Source organism: Alnus glutinosa, chromosome 5, assembly GCF_958979055.1.
Source record: "Alnus glutinosa chromosome 5, dhAlnGlut1.1, whole genome shotgun sequence".
Classification (NCBI taxonomy): domain Eukaryota; kingdom Viridiplantae; phylum Streptophyta; class Magnoliopsida; order Fagales; family Betulaceae; genus Alnus; species Alnus glutinosa.
In genome coordinates this window covers 13,284,145-13,300,135 of record NC_084890.1, presented here as the reverse complement: position 1 = coordinate 13,300,135, position 15,991 = coordinate 13,284,145, and the positions used below count along the sequence as shown (strand labels likewise).

At 36.0% G+C, this 15,991-nt stretch overlaps 1 protein-coding gene across 1 annotated transcript; it reads left to right on the top strand.

Moving 5' to 3' along the window:
- The first annotated feature begins 12,190 nt into the window (after positions 1-12,190).
- Positions 12,191-13,161, top strand: LOC133868783 (cysteine-rich repeat secretory protein 38-like). Its single transcript, XM_062305791.1, has one exon. It carries the CDS (start codon positions 12,222-12,224, stop codon positions 12,936-12,938), a length of 717 nt encoding a protein of 238 aa, XP_062161775.1. The 5' UTR covers positions 12,191-12,221; the 3' UTR covers positions 12,939-13,161.
- The last annotated feature ends 2,830 nt before the right edge of the window (positions 13,162-15,991 follow it).

Sequence of the window (15,991 nt, the reverse complement as noted above, 5' to 3'; positions counted from 1 at the left end):
TCAACCAGACCAGACACGTATAGTGATGTGTCAAATTGACATGCCACTAAATAGTGACGTGCCAATTTGACACATTACTAAAAATTTGTGACGTATCCGGTTGACACGCTACTAAATATTGACTTGTCAATTTGACACATCACTAAATTATTTTTAACCTAATTTACAATTTGATTGCCTTCCGGTTTGATTTTTGGGGTTTGGTTTTAGGGAAGAAAAAAGAAAGGAACACAAAAACACATTGGCTTGTGCCCTAGTAAAAAGGGTATCAAAAATATGTCCAAGTTTCTCATGTTGACCATCTCTTCCAAAATTTATCATCAGAGACAAATGGTGAGATTTTCTGCTGATCACCACTCCCGCCCGAAGAAGAGAACAGACAACAAAGTCCTTCTCAACTTGTTGATAGTATTTCTCCCCTTCATTTGTCCTGGTGGCAATGAGATGGCCGTTGTACACAACTTTTTCCTAACCAACATATATATCTGAATAGGATATATATATATATATCTTGCCTTTCCACTGATGGATTCCATACCACATTCAGTAAAACGACCCTAAAAGCCCCAACCAGATTTATATGTTCAGAACAAGCCTTTATGGACGCAAGCATTACAAAAAAAGGTGCAATCTGCCGCGTGTCTACAGTACCGGCTACTGTAGACACGCGGCAAAGTAGCCACGTGTATATTTTACACGTGGCTGGTTGTATAAGAAAAACAAGTAGCCGCGTGTATTTTTTACACGCGGCTACTTTTACACGTGTATAAAATACACGTGTCTGACTAGACGCATGTATTAATACACGTGTCTAATCAGACACGTGTATAAATACACGTGTCCAAATAGACACGAGTATAAGTACACGCGTCCAATCAGACACGTGTATTTTATACACGTGTACAATTGGCCGCGTGTATTTACTACACGCGGCCATATGACCGCGTGGATTTATTACATGCGGCCATATGACCGCGTGTAGTAAATCCACGTGGCCAAATGTTATTTTTTTCCAAATATATATTTAAAAAAAATGTTTTTTTCTGTTCATTTTTTTATATATATATATATAAAAAAAAAAAAAAAAAATCTTATTTTATTAACTATATATCATAATCTTAAATTTGTGTTATATATATATATAATTACGGTGTACATAGCATATACACATAAGGTTAGGTTTTAGAGCTATACAAGGGCGGAGCCAGGAGGGTCGAGAGGGGACACATGCCCCCCCTCAACCTCTGAAAATATTTTTTACCTATAGTAGAAAATTTTCTAGATGCCCTTTTTGCCCAACCTTAACTGCAGAATCCAGGGCAATCGAAACCCAATGACAAAACTTTAAGGGCGAACTTCAGTTGTAGAGAATGAATGTCTTGAAATTTTTCTGAATGTGAGGTTTAGGTTAGAACCAGATGAAAGGGGAAGAAGAAGATGAGAATCACGCTATATTTAAATTCTATACTTGGCCTTTACATGTTGAGTTCCGTATATATATATATATATGGTATACTGATAAGTACGTAAACCCTAACCTAATTTACATATTGTACTATATGCATAATTAAACCAAATTTGGTGCTATATATATATAATTAAAGTTAATTATATGTAACATAACAAAGTTAAAAACAAATAGTTCAAATTAAGGTTTGGTTTTGTACACCATCTACATTTAGAAACAAAAAATAAAAAATGCAACCCTAAATCCACAACCCTAAACCCTACACCCTTAAAAAAAAAAAAAAAAAAACTAAAACCCTAACCCTAAACCCTAAACCCTTAAAAAAAAAAAAAAAAAAAAAAAAAAAAAAAAAAAAAAAAAAAAAAAAAAAACTAAAACCCTAACCCTAAACCCTAAACCCTTAAAAAAAAAAAACTAAAACCCTAACCCTAAACCCAAAAAAAAACCCCCCAAAAGCTATAAACCCTTAAAAAAAAAAAAACTAAAACCCTAACCCTAAACCCTTAAAAAAAAAAAAAAAAAACTAAAACCCTAACCCTAAACCCTAAACCCTTAAAAAAAAAACTAAAACCCTAACCCTAAACCCAAAACCCTTAAAAAAAAACTAAAACCCTAACCCTAAACCCTAAAGAAAAAACCCAAAAGCTATAAACCCTTAAAAAAAAAAAACTAAAACCCTAACCCTAAACCCTAAATCCACAACCCTAAACCCGACACCCTTAAAAAAAAACTAAAACCCTAACCCTAAAAAAAAACCCAAAAGCTATAAACCCTTAAAAAAAAAAAAAAAACTAAAACCCTAACTCTACACCCTTTAAAAAAAAACTAAGGGTGTACCATATTTATACTTTTTAAATATTGGTACAATTTGCTTGAACTCAATATACTTTTTAAATATTTATAAATTTCATTGTATAATTTGCATATTCATTAGTACTATATAGAAAACAAATTTTAATTAATTTGTCTTAATTTGCTCGCAGGTATCGATGGACCAAAGACTCCCTCCTTGTGCACATCGGACACCACGCCTACCCGTGCCCCCCACGACCACGTCCACATATCCGGCGCCACTATATACTGCGGCGTGGCCACACCACCCTGATGCCGCTTATAGACCATTGCTGCCGGGTACGGCCGGGATGACTACGTCACATCACGGGCAGACCAGCACAGCTGGATATTCTTCTCCATATTCGGTGCCGCCGACGTTATCACAGATGGGGATCACCTCACCGGGTCATGTGTCTCGATGGTGAGCGCCAGAGGGTTATGATGGGATGACCCCGCCTTGGCCTCATATGATGTACTTTTCGCACCCCTATACTCCTCCTGCGCCATGTGGATCTGATAGTGAGACACAGGATGATAGTTTTCCGCTGCCACAGACGGGGGAGATACAAATGCCGGCTACGAGGTTGAGACAGATGCCAGCATCGAGAGCGAGCCAGGGCCCTATGCCTGGGGAGAGAAAGGTGCCTTTATCTGGGGAGAGCCCGGTGCCGATATCAAGAGAGAGTTAGGTGCCATTTTCCGGTGAGAGTTAGATGCCAGATCTAGGGGGGGCAAACTCCCCATGAGGGAGATGTTGCGATGTTGGGTCCCGATTAGTTGGCCCCCGATAGCCCCCAAGATATGCTATCAGATGATGATCTACAGCCTCCCCCAGCAGAATGGGGTGGCGAGGAGGTCGCAGACGACCCAGGGACCCAGCGCATACAAATTGACCAGATTCAGTTGATGGGTAAGTACATATTTAGACATCATTAAAACTTATATTATGTTACCAAAAATTAATAGTAAGTTTGAAAGGAAAAATAAATTGAATTTAAAATTTAATAATATAATTATGTTTTTTAGTGTTAAACAATTAAATGTTGTGTATTTTTGTATTAGGGTACAACCCAGACGAAAGCATATATTATGAGGTGATTAGGGACTCAGAGAGAAATTGGGTGTTCCCAAAGGGGAAGAAGATTGTGTTGCAGTACAATTATGTGACACAACCTGTAGGACGAGCTTGCAATTGTTTTAGGCGGGCTGAGGGCATTCTTATCAGGAGCGGGTCCTTCATACATTTGCGAGACGAATGGGCGAAGGTAGATAAGCAGATTAAACATGCTATGTGGCACACGCTGATGGTATGGTTATGAATCTAATTTATTTATTTATTTAAATTAAACCTAAGATTAAGTTTCTCTTGAACTTTTAAAATTAATGCTTACATTAAATGTGCAGGAGGAGTTCTATCTACTTGTATTAGTAGACGAGTGCAAGGCACAACAGGAAGCGTGGAATGATATTGGCCACAAGCACGCTCGTGGAAGTCGAAGTTCAAAACCAAGCTACATATTCAAGACAAGGACACACCCGAGATTATACGTGCAAGTGTGCCAGACAAAGTTTTTGAGAAGTATGACGCAGAAGATGTGGAGTTCCTGCTGACCGACTGGTGCTCTGAGCAAAAAAGAGTATGTAGGTCTTTGATTGTATGACAAAAAAATGTTGTGTTTTTTTAAGAACATTTAATTTAATTTTGATTACTACTTTAACTGTGTCAATGCTTACATTTTTACCATCATGTTCAATGCGTAGGCGACCTCTGAACGGGTGAAGCGTTTGCACGAGCAGAATGACCTCCCCATTGTACAGGATCCAAAAGTTATGCCAGATTTAATCACGAGGAGGTATGAACAAATATATGTAAATACAATATTTGTTGCTAATTGTTGCTAATTGTCACTATTTTCTCGCTCTATGTTTGTTATATATTTCAACTGGATAGCGACAAGCATGTACATCTGGCACGCCCCCCACTCGCGCCAAGTCGTTCGTGAAGACGCACACAAGGAAGGACGGCACTTACCTGAATGAACGTACATGGGTCCTATGCGTATGCTACTGATCTATTTTACTAATATTTCTAAATTATGTGTGTGATATGACATTATTCAATATATGTGTATTTTATGTTGATGACGTACAGGAGAGGATGACGCGGAATTTATCCAGTGATCCAGCCGCCATGCAGAGCGTCTCACAAGACACGGTGCGTTGGGCACCGAACGACGCGTACGAACAAGCGATTGGGAGGCCTGAGTACGCAGGGAGGGTTCGGCAGGTTGGGCCGAACGTTACTCCTGTTCGTGGGACGTGTTTCTCGTACAGGCCTCACTCACAAGGGGCACCATCTGCGGGCACATCTCGGGCAACCTCCGAAAATGACCGGCAGATGGCGGAAATGCGGGAGATGTGGCGTATTGAGCGAGAGAGGAATGACGCCTTGGAGGAGTGCATACGACAATTCGAGGACTTCATGTCCTCAATGGGAGTATAACCTGCATGTGGAGGTGCTCAGCAATCTTCGCCTGCAAACATAGGTAGCACGTCGTCTGTTAGTAGTGCATCTACAGGTATGATTCATATTGTGTATACGACATAATTATTTTAAATTTGTTTTCATTACTTGTTTAAATTTGCGTATAATATTATATATTATAATTGTTTTTATTATTTGCAGGTAATGCGACAACAATTGGTCCGTTGTCGCCCATTGGACGACGGCTGAGCCAGCACTTCCCTGTCGGGACACCATCGCCTGTTACACCGTCCCTTGCGCAGCAATCACCGGGTGGCCAGTACAAGCCTGGGACAGCTCGTGATTCGCAGAGACGCCCTTCAGATTCGTAGATATTTTATGTAATTATTTTTTGTTCGTAAAGATTTGTGTAGTTAACAAACACGTTATTAATTATTGATTTGTGTAATTTAATTTTGTGATATTTTGGGGTAAAATAGATTTCGCGATATTTTAGGCTGGAAATAACAAAATTACAGCAAAAAAAAAAATCCAAAACATATTTAAAAAATAATTAAAATAAATAAAAATACAATTAGGTATTTAAAAAAGAATTAAATAAAAAGTACAATTAAAAATTCTAAAGAAGAATAAAATTAAAAATTAAATTAAATAAAAATACAATTAAAAATTTTAAAAATAATAAAAGTAAAAATTATATTAATTAAAAAATTCAATTAAAAATAATATAAATTAATTAAAAAATATAATTAATTAAAACATTTTGCCTCGTGTACAAAATACACGTGGCTACCTTGCCACGTGTATCCCAGTAAACGTGACACAGTGGACACGTGTATCATTGTACACGCGGCCAAATGTGCATTTAGTTACACCCGGATCTAACACGTGGCCATTGACACGTGGCCACCTGTTAGCCACATGTACAGTGTCCGTACACTTATCTAAATGAAAGTGGCAAAATGCTATTTTTTTTGTAGTGACGTAATACCTTTGCCAACTATTTGGATCATTGAAAATATTAATTGAGGATCGGTGCTACTTTGCTTTTAGATGTCCATACATAAACAACAGAAGGAAATTAAGCAACGATGAAGGATGGACATGGATCAAACTAAGACCTTAAATATGCGATTTTTGGGTTTTAGTTTTAGGGTGTTTATATAAATATGGTTTATTTGGTCTAGATAAGATTTAGGGTATAGCGTTTTGTAGTTTTAGAGTGTTTATTAAGTAGTGTTTATGCATGCAACATTTTAGTTGCGTGTTTGTTGTTTGTGTTTATGGTATTAGCTGGGTTTAAGATTTATGTGAAATAGGTAGCTAGGGTTTTACGGTTTTACAGTTTGGTGTACATGTTACGTGATTGATGTTTGGTGCCCATGCATGTTTGGTGGCGAGGTTTGTGTCTAGTATTTTATGGTACATTTATGGTTTTAGCAAGAATTGAGTGTTTAAGGTGAATTGTAGGTACATATATATATATATAAACCTTAAACCTATACTAGTGCCATATATATTCTATATATATATACTATATATAGTATATAGGGTTAATTAATTAGTGCTAAACATGGTATATATTTAGGGGTTAGGGTTTAAATTCATTTAATTAATTCCGCTACTTATTTTATTTAATTAGCATTTTATATAAATTATGCTAACAAATGTTAGCAGATAGATCGAGAAGGAAGACATTTTCGGATGTACTCTGAATAGTGAAGCTGCGGAGAAGTACTACGCAGGACGTATATATTATATTTATAGTAGACCCTCGGCTACTGTAATTGGCTATTTCCTTACATACTAATCTAGTTGACAAGAAATTGTCAAAAAGTGTGCTGCATGCGTTCTTTTGAAAAGTTAAAAATGTGTAAGCTCAAAATCCACTTCAACAACTTATTATCCAAAAAAAATAAAAAAAGAAGAAGAAAGAATTAAAATAAAATAAAATAAAACCAGAAGTACACAATGTCAACCGTCGTATTCGACTGCAACGAATGGAAGATGACATAATCACCATAATATCTATATTATGATATAGAATGTTCTAAATCCTTATGATGGAACATTATATATTATTCTGGACGAGCCATCGAAGAGTTTTTATGATTACAACGAAAAGCGGCCAATATTAACCAAGCCGAAAATATGGAAATTAATGGCCCTCACCATCCCTGACCCCTGAGTTAGAACCCACTCGCTCTTCTAGATGGGGTTGCATTGGGATTATTTCTATGACCCCATTTATTACATCCTTATGATGGAAGTAGCAAATTAAATGAATGTTGATTATGCATGTTTGTTTCTTGGAACATTATATGGTGGATCTAACATGCAAAAATGAAATGAATAAGAGATAAGCCTTTCGCCTGTCTTCGATCTCTACAATCATGAACGAATATAGGGTCTAGAGAAGGGCGGCTTGAGTAATGCTAAAAAGAAGACTTTTGTCTCTTCTTATCATCTCAAAAGTGATATGATTTTTTCAATTGTACCGGTAAATTTGAAATGTATCATTATTAAATTTTGATCGAATTATAATTTTAAAATTTACATTTTCTTTTGAGGGACCAAAAAAACTTCCTTCGAGCATTACTTGGGGTGCCTTGGTCTCATCAAAAAATTGAAAAAAAACAAAAATAAAAATACCTATTTTTAAAAAAGATTTTTTTGTCATTCTTTAAATAGTGACCTCAAAAATATATATTTGAGTCCAGTTTAACCTCCCCTAGACTAAAGTCCGACTTTCATTCCTACGTGCCTAAAATCATCCACCAACTGAAAATCTGGGTTATTTGTACATGGGTGCACAAAAAGGGAAGACCCAGATTACTGTAGCTAGAAGAATTCCGAGCAAGCCGTTCATGTTAATTAATTTTCTTCATACCGCTCGATCATTTTACAACCCATGAATTTTGACAATATGCCCAACTGTATCATGATCGAGAAGAAAAGGAATAATTGAGAAAGAAAAGTCAACTGGATTATCACAACGACCATTCTAGCTATCAATGCATGGCTGACCAATGGGTTTGCTGCCGTATTTTAAGAGGAGTTGAAATTAACGTGTATATTTCTGTTAGTAAAGTTTTTAGGCGAATATGCATATCCGATCCGATCCTATGACTAATCATAATCACCAGCTTAATTGACTTTTTTGGGTTCATGTTCTAGATAACAATGTGAGTTCGAGGCTTCCTCTCCTAATACCAACATTTTAGGTACCAAAGAAACAACAAATTAATTCACTACAAAAAACTGTGCATTTAGTGACATGTCTACAATACTCAATTTTTTTGCCACGTCACTAAATTTTTTAGTGACGTGTGAAATTTGCTACGCCACTAATTAATGACGTGGCAAAATCAACACATCACTAATTAGTGACGTGGCAAAGAGTGCCACGTTACTAAATCTTTATTCAATATTATAAAAATAAATAAATAAATAAATAAAATTTTGAATTATTAGTGGCGTGTCAACCAGACCAGACACGTATAGTGATGTGTCAAATTGACATGCCACTAAATAGTGACGTGCCAATTTGACACATTACTAAAAATTTGTGACGTATCCGGTTGACACGCTACTAAATATTGACTTGTCAATTTGACACATCACTAAATTATTTTTAACCTAATTTACAATTTGATTGCCTTCCGGTTTGATTTTTGGGGTTTGGTTTTAGGGAAGAAAAAAGAAAGGAACACAAAAACACATTGGCTTGTGCCCTAGTAAAAAGGGTATCAAAAATATGTCCAAGTTTCTCATGTTGACCATCTCTTCCAAAATTTTATCATCAGAGACTAAAGGTGAGATTTTCTGCTGATCCAAAATTTTATCATCATAGCTAGCTTAATTTTTTTTTCTGTTTTATTTTTTTCCTATTGCTTTAGTGAAAAAATAAAAATAAAAAATAAAAAAAAAAAAAAAAGAAGGAAAAAAACTGTAATTATTTATTTATCTAATTAATTTTGTGTGTTGATAATTGTTTCTCTATAATTGCAATATTTTTTTTTCTCTTTTTATCGTTGGGTATTTAGGAATTTTTTTTTTTTCTAGCTAACATGCATGTAGCTAGATTTTTTTTTTTTTGATCGTTGGGATTATTTTTTCTATTTTTCGTTTGAAGTTTGGGTTGTTTTTTTGTTAATTTTGCTCTTATATAAACATTAAGAATTAAGCTTAAATTTGAAACGTTAATTGAGTGCTTTAATAAAATTAAATTAGATGTATTAATCTGAAATTAAGTTTGAATGTACAAAAGAAATAATTAATAACTATTTTAATTTGTCAAAATTATAGGAACTGATATAATTATTAGGTTTAGCCTATAGATAACAAACTAATTAATCAATGAAACTAAGTCTCAACAAATTATGGTAGGAACTATTATTTAATTTATGTGTTCATATGTTACTATTTTGTATTGTACGTAAAGAAAAAGATGGACAAGACTTGGATGACAAAGTCTAGGGTTACGAGGGAATACAGAGACGGGTGTAGATCGTTTGTGGACTTTGCAGTTCGTAACTGTAGAACCCCTAATGGTAAAATTCACTACCCCGGTAAGTCGTGTTGAAATAACCAATGCCACAAGCCCGGTTTTGTACTTGCCCACTTGACAGGGGGTAAGGGAATGTGGACTACCTACACTACCTGGTATTTGCACAGTAAGAAGCATGCATGTGGTCCTACTGTAGGCTCTTATTTGAATCTCCGGCCGCAAATGCAACAGGTGGAAGTAAACACAGAATAGGGTGGCGACATACACACCATGTTGTGTGATGCATTAGGCATGCATGAAGTCAGGGAAGACGATTGTGAGCCTAAGGTCGTGGTGCAAAGAGGTGAAGAAATTGTTAATGAAGAAGCCGTTGAAGGTGACGTACTGAAGTACTACAACTTGCATAAAAAGGCGTAAAAGCAACTTCATGGGGTACTAAACATAACAAACTGAATGCTACTATGCACCTGTACAACTTGAAGTGCATTGATAGACTTAGTAACACTATATTCTCGGCTTTAATTGAGTTCATATTCAGTTGCTGCCTGCGAGTGATGAGACTTTGTCAGTTAATACATATGAGGCGAAAAAGTTTCTCAGGGACATAGGGCTCAGATATGAAAAGATTTTGGCATGTCGTAATGACTGTATGTTATTCCGGAATGGCAATAAGGAGGTTTTTTTTTTTTTTGAACGAAAAATTCTGCTCCATTATATTGCTCCAAAAACTAAACAACTCGTGACCCACCAAAAGGGATCTAGGGACAAGGTTTTTCCCTAAAAACAATACTAGAGATAAACGCAGGTACCTCTTCCAACCAACAATTATCTAACTTAATGCATTGCTGCTTCCTTTGCTAATACATGAGCTACACTATTCATATCTCTCGGCACATGGACAAATCTTGCAACACGAAAGCCATCTAACTCCTTTAGCACACTTTCTATAAACTGGCCAGAAATTTTTGGTCCTAACCGTTTGGAATTTACTTTCTAGACGGTTTCGTTAAACCGTCGGTAAATGTTTTTTTCCATACGGTTTGGTCCAAACCGTCTGGAAATTTACATTTTCAGATGGTTTCGACCAAACTACCCATAAATTTAAAGACGTTTTTTTTTTTTTAAAAAAAAAAAAAAAAAAAAAAAAAAAAAAAAAAAAAAAAAAACCGTCGTTATTTCTTTTTTTACTGACAGTTTTCAAAAAACCGTTTGTAATATTTTTCATTCCTGACGCTTTTTACAAAAGCATCTACAAAAATTTAAATCTATACGGTTTTAAAACCGTCTAGAAAAAAACCGTCCGTAATTGCTCCTTTTTTTGTAGTGATAGATTGGTTCGTTGGGGTAATTTAGTTGAACTTTCCTTCTAAATTGTTCATTTTCTCATGATCAAGACCGTTGGACATGTTGTCATGATGCATGGTGTTAGTACAGTTTTCAGTTTGGTGACGTGTATTTGATGAAGGTGCTCTCTCCGCAAGCTACAAGACAAAAAGATTAAACAAAGGAGCTTGCAGGTGGGACGACAAGGTCTCACTCTGATACCTAAGTCAAATCCTTATAGACAAAAATATTGGGAGTATAAGAAGCACAAATTCAAGATCCGTTTAATACCTGGGGTGTGGGTCTATTTATAGACATGCAGAATTGTTCGAGTTCAACTAGAACTCTAATCCCACACGATGTGGAATTAGAGCTTATCCCGAGGGAGTCCTATTATGCCAGGATTACTCCTTGGCTGATTTCAAACAGATCTATTTTCCCATATCTAGTGGGAAAATAGACTATCTCAAAGAATTCAGGATTGTGACCTCGCAACACCTTTCCGGGAGTTACTATATAGATTCACCCCATAACTTCCTCCTATAATATCTGGACAAGAATCACACGTCTTTTTTTCCAATCACCTCTTGGTAATCCCGAGGAATCTTGTTTCGGGATCATTTGGGTATGGAGATTCCATGTTGTTCTTTTCGTGGTCTCGGGATGGCGACATCCCGAGACTTATCTACCGAGAGATATCTGCCTCTAGGAATCCTTAGTTGAATATTGTTTGACGATGCTTTCCCATTGCGATGGGGTTCCCATCCCTAAGTACCAGTTTAAATGACTTAGTGATTGATCTTAATTATCTTCATAGGCTTTCGATGGAGTATAATTCTTTTGTGGGCTCTAGTGCGCCGAACAGTGCCCATGGACCCAGCCGTGGGCTTTGACTATTGGGAACAATATCCCCGGCCAACACATGGGATGTAAAATGTGCTGGCTACGTACCTTGTTGATATATAAAAAACTTATTCAACAAGGTAGCCAGGATTATTCAACTTCTTTTTATAATAATCAGAAATAAATAAATAAATAATAACTAACATTAATTCAACCATTTACATGAACAGCTTGCTCAGAATTCTTCTACACTAATCCGGGTCTGCCCTTTTTGTTCCCCTATGTACAATAAAATGGAGAAGGTCCATCAATCGACCATTAATCTATAAGAGCGCGTGGGTTCTAAACTCAGGTAGTTGGTCAAGGATAGTGAGGGCCATTTCTATATTATAGGCTTGATTGGCTGCTTTTCCGTTGAAATCATCAAAATTCTTCGATGGGCAGGAACTATCCTTTTCAGAATAATAATTTATCCATTCATTGCAGTCGAATACGACGGTTGACATTGTGCACTTCAAGTTTTCATTTTTATTTACTTCTTTCTTCTTCTTTTTGGATAATAAGTTGTTGAAGTGCATTTTTAGCTTACACATTTTTTACTTTTCCAAAGAACGCAGCTCACTTTTGACAATTTCTGGTCAACTTGAACAATATGTAAGGAAACAACCAATTACCGAAGCTGAGGTCTACTATAAGTAAGTGCTGCGTAGTAATTCTCCATAGCTTCATCCAAAGAACATCCCCATTTCCTACCGAAAATGTCTTCCTTCTCCATCTATCTGCTAACATTTGCTCTCCTTCTCCAAACCATTTATGGAGCCAACCCTCTCAACCATATCTGTTCAAACCCTGAGAACTTCACCACCAATGACCCTTATGATTCAAACCTAAGAAAGCTCATGGGTAATCTTTACTACCAGACCCCTCCCCAGGGCTTTGCTCTTGGTTCAGTGGGTCGGGATCCCTACAAAACTTACGGGCTTGCTCTTTGTCGTGGTGACGTTGAAGCCACAGACTGTAGGACTTGCGTTAACGAGGCCAGCAGCGAAATTCACAAACGCTGCCCATATAATAAAGGTGCGATTATATGGTACGATCATTGTCTTTTGAAGTACCTCAACACTGATTTCCTTCGCCAGATTGATAATCAGAACAAGTTCTACATGTGGAACGTGCGAAATGTCAGCGAGCCCACAACATTTAACCAAAAGACAAGGGAGTTGTTGAGCCTACTGGCCAAAGAAGCATCTGAGACTCCAAAACTGTATTCATTTGGAGAGGTAGAGCTCGAAGAATCAAAGAAGATCTATGGCCTGGCCCAATGCACAAGGGACCTTTCTAGCAGTGACTGCCTCAAGTGTCTCGATGGTATAATTGGTGAACTTCCTCGTTGCTGTGATGGGAAAGAAGGAGGAAGAGTTGTCGGTGGGAGTTGCAACATAGGATATGAGATTTACCCCTTCAAGAATACATAAGATAATATAAGTCTTCTAAAGTTTTTTTTTTTTTTTTTTTTCTGATGAATAAGTGTTCAAAGACCATCGTCTATACATTATAAACAAAAATAAAGTCTTTGTAAGAACAAGTTTATGAATCTCCCTTTTGGAGGGATGCAGTATCACCTCCTTTGTCTATGTTGCATGTTTGAGGTTTCGATCATCAGCATGTTGTTGAATAAAAATTCCTTTTGTTTCTTAATGGAATTTACTTTGGGAATACATTCATTAGTTTAACCATTATTGAGAGATTATGTTTAGGCCTTTATTCTTTTCATGAGATGTAAAAAATAAATAAATAAATAAATAAAAATAAAGAAAAAAAGTACACTTATTCCAATGAACTGACACCTCATTTGCAATTACCCCCAAGCAAGGCAATCCTCCAAACCTCAAAATGTTTCTCAATTTTTTTTTAAAAAAAAAATACCCCTATATTTCTCTTAAAATCAAATTTTTACCTCTTTTATTTTTGGCCCCCCATATCTTAAACCCTAGTTCCGCCCCTGCCCTCAAACTAGCATTTGTCATACTCGACCACCTTAAACCACTATTTTGTTGCAATAGGCCGGATTCCTCCATTTGGTTGTGATTTGGTCCATTTGTTAGTTGTTAGCAGGTGAAAATGGATAGAAAATGGCATATGTGACTTTTATTTGCATATTTCATATTTGAAAAGCCGGAATTGCTCTAGTTTTAAAGAATTGTTTTAAAAGAAAAAAACAAAAACAAGAAACAAAGAGTTGAGGAATTGAAGGGTAGTTGACCACCCCTCAATTCTCATTTTTTTTTTTTTCTTCAAATTCAAGATGTTGTGGTCCTTTCTCAAACTTCAATAATAACACCACTTGCAATAGCACAAATCACTGTAGGATAGTGTGTATATTGAGGGTGTCAATCCTCAGGGATTCGTTGGTTGCATCTATCAAGCCTCAATAAAATCAATGCTAATTTATTCCTTAGAAAATGATATTTTTGTGATTTTTTTTTTTTAACTAACAACTAAAATTAAATGCTAGAAAATAAATTAAAATACAACTAAATGAGGATAGAGAATAGGGATTTGATTTCACCACTAATCTTGTACCAATGGCTATCATATTCAACTAGGGAAACTCATTCTAGGCATGATAGTTGCTTGTGTGTGAATGTCAATCACACAACAAAGTTGTCAAGAAAATATCATCATTAAAAATAAGTGTAAACCATCTTCGACAAGCACGGATCGTCTAACTAAGCTAGGGTGCAGCACGATCCATCTACCCTAAGCATGGATTATCAAATTTATTAACTTAGTTACACCCAAACATTGATTAAGTGTAGCTCATCTTAGGATTAGAACAAATCATCTACCTAAATTATACTAATCTAAGGTATAGCATGACTTGTCTATCCTATGCATGAACTATCAAAACCTCTTGTTGCATGTTCAAATAATACCATTTCATAACCATTACATTTTTTATCTTTTGAACAATAAATATATATAATTTGAGCACAATCAATATAAATAGCTTTCTAAGACAAGATAAAAAATTCATCAAGATTGCATTTAACATTAAAACCAATTACAAAATTGTAATCCTCATAGTTATGCAATCATCAATGCCCAAAATAAAAATCACAAAGAAAAAACAATTAAGCCATTAATACTTGGATAGGGTTTATCAAAACCCTAGGGAGAGCTTAGCAACTCATGGAGGCCCTTGGATCGTTTAAAGTTGAAGTGCATTCCATTGAGCTGTGATGAGTGCCAAATATTGTGTATTTAGACCCCTTGATTTACATTAGTTAGACCTTTAGCCTTGTTATTTTCTGATGTTTTGGTTAGTTTTTGTGTTCTTATGTTTTGTAGGTCAATAAGTGAGGAATAGCAAAATTCATGTGGGATTGCTTGGAAAAATTCGGAAGTTCTGAAGAACTCGATCGATCGAACTTAAATTCGATCAATCTAATTTTGCCCGAAGTCGATCGATCGAAATTTCCCAGAACTTACTTTTGCAGAAGCGCACCACAACACCCAATCAGGAGCTTCTCCATGACAAAAAGCAGTTCTCCCTCTGATTTTCGCAGCAGAACAAGCTAGTTTCGTGACCTTGGTTATCTCTAGCAAGAGAGGAACCCTAGAAGGGGTTAGAGGAGTCATTTTACATGGGTTTCTAGCCCTAATTTCCTTCTATAAATGCCGTTGCCATGCCTCCTTGTGGAGAGAGTTCAGAGAGCAGTAGATAGGTTTAATTTCGTGCATTTTGTAGTGTATTCCAGTAGCTTTTGTTCTTAGACATTTTCTCTTTGTAAAGCTTTTCTTTTATTTCCATGTTTGTTCTTCATTTTCTTGTGGTGTTCTTAGTCATGGAAGGCTAGTAACCTCAACTAAGGTTGAGGATGAAACCTTTCCAGTGATGACACTCACACTCTTGTTATACTACTTGCACATTTAATGATATATCATATTTGTTGTTTAAATTCCATTCATTTAATGCCTCATCTTTTGCAATGAATGCGGTTGGTGGTAGATATAGGACATTTAATGTGTTTCAACCGATGGATACATTGTTTTACCGGTTTGAATGATGATATCCATTGTGATTTGTTCATTGAATGGATACATTGGATGATTTGATTTCAAATAGGTACTCTTTGTGATTTATGTTTGAATTGGATTCATTTAATGGTTCTAGAGTTAGTGGTTAAAACATTTGAATGACATCCAAAGCTTAATGTTCTTTGGGTGTTCAAGTGGAAACCAAGAGTGTGAGTTGTTGGATTTAGTTTGGTAGATTCCTTAGCCTTAGTTCCTTTTAATTTGCATATTTCATTTCATCTCTTTTATTTAGTCTTTTGTTCTTGAATCAATCCTCAAACCTTTGGAACTAGGTTAAAATGAGGTTGATTAAACAAGACACCAATATTTGACCATTTCCCTGTGGATTCGACCTAGCTCTTGCACACACTATATTGCAAACGATTCGTGCGCTTGCGAGTACTCATTTAAAACACACATCAAGCTGCTACCAACAAAATTTGCAAGA

Excerpts from the sequence above, each read along its gene's own strand:
- LOC133868783 (XM_062305791.1), top strand. The coding sequence starts at position 12,222 with ATGTCTTCCTTCTCCATCTATCTGCTAACATTTGCTCTCCTTCTCCAA.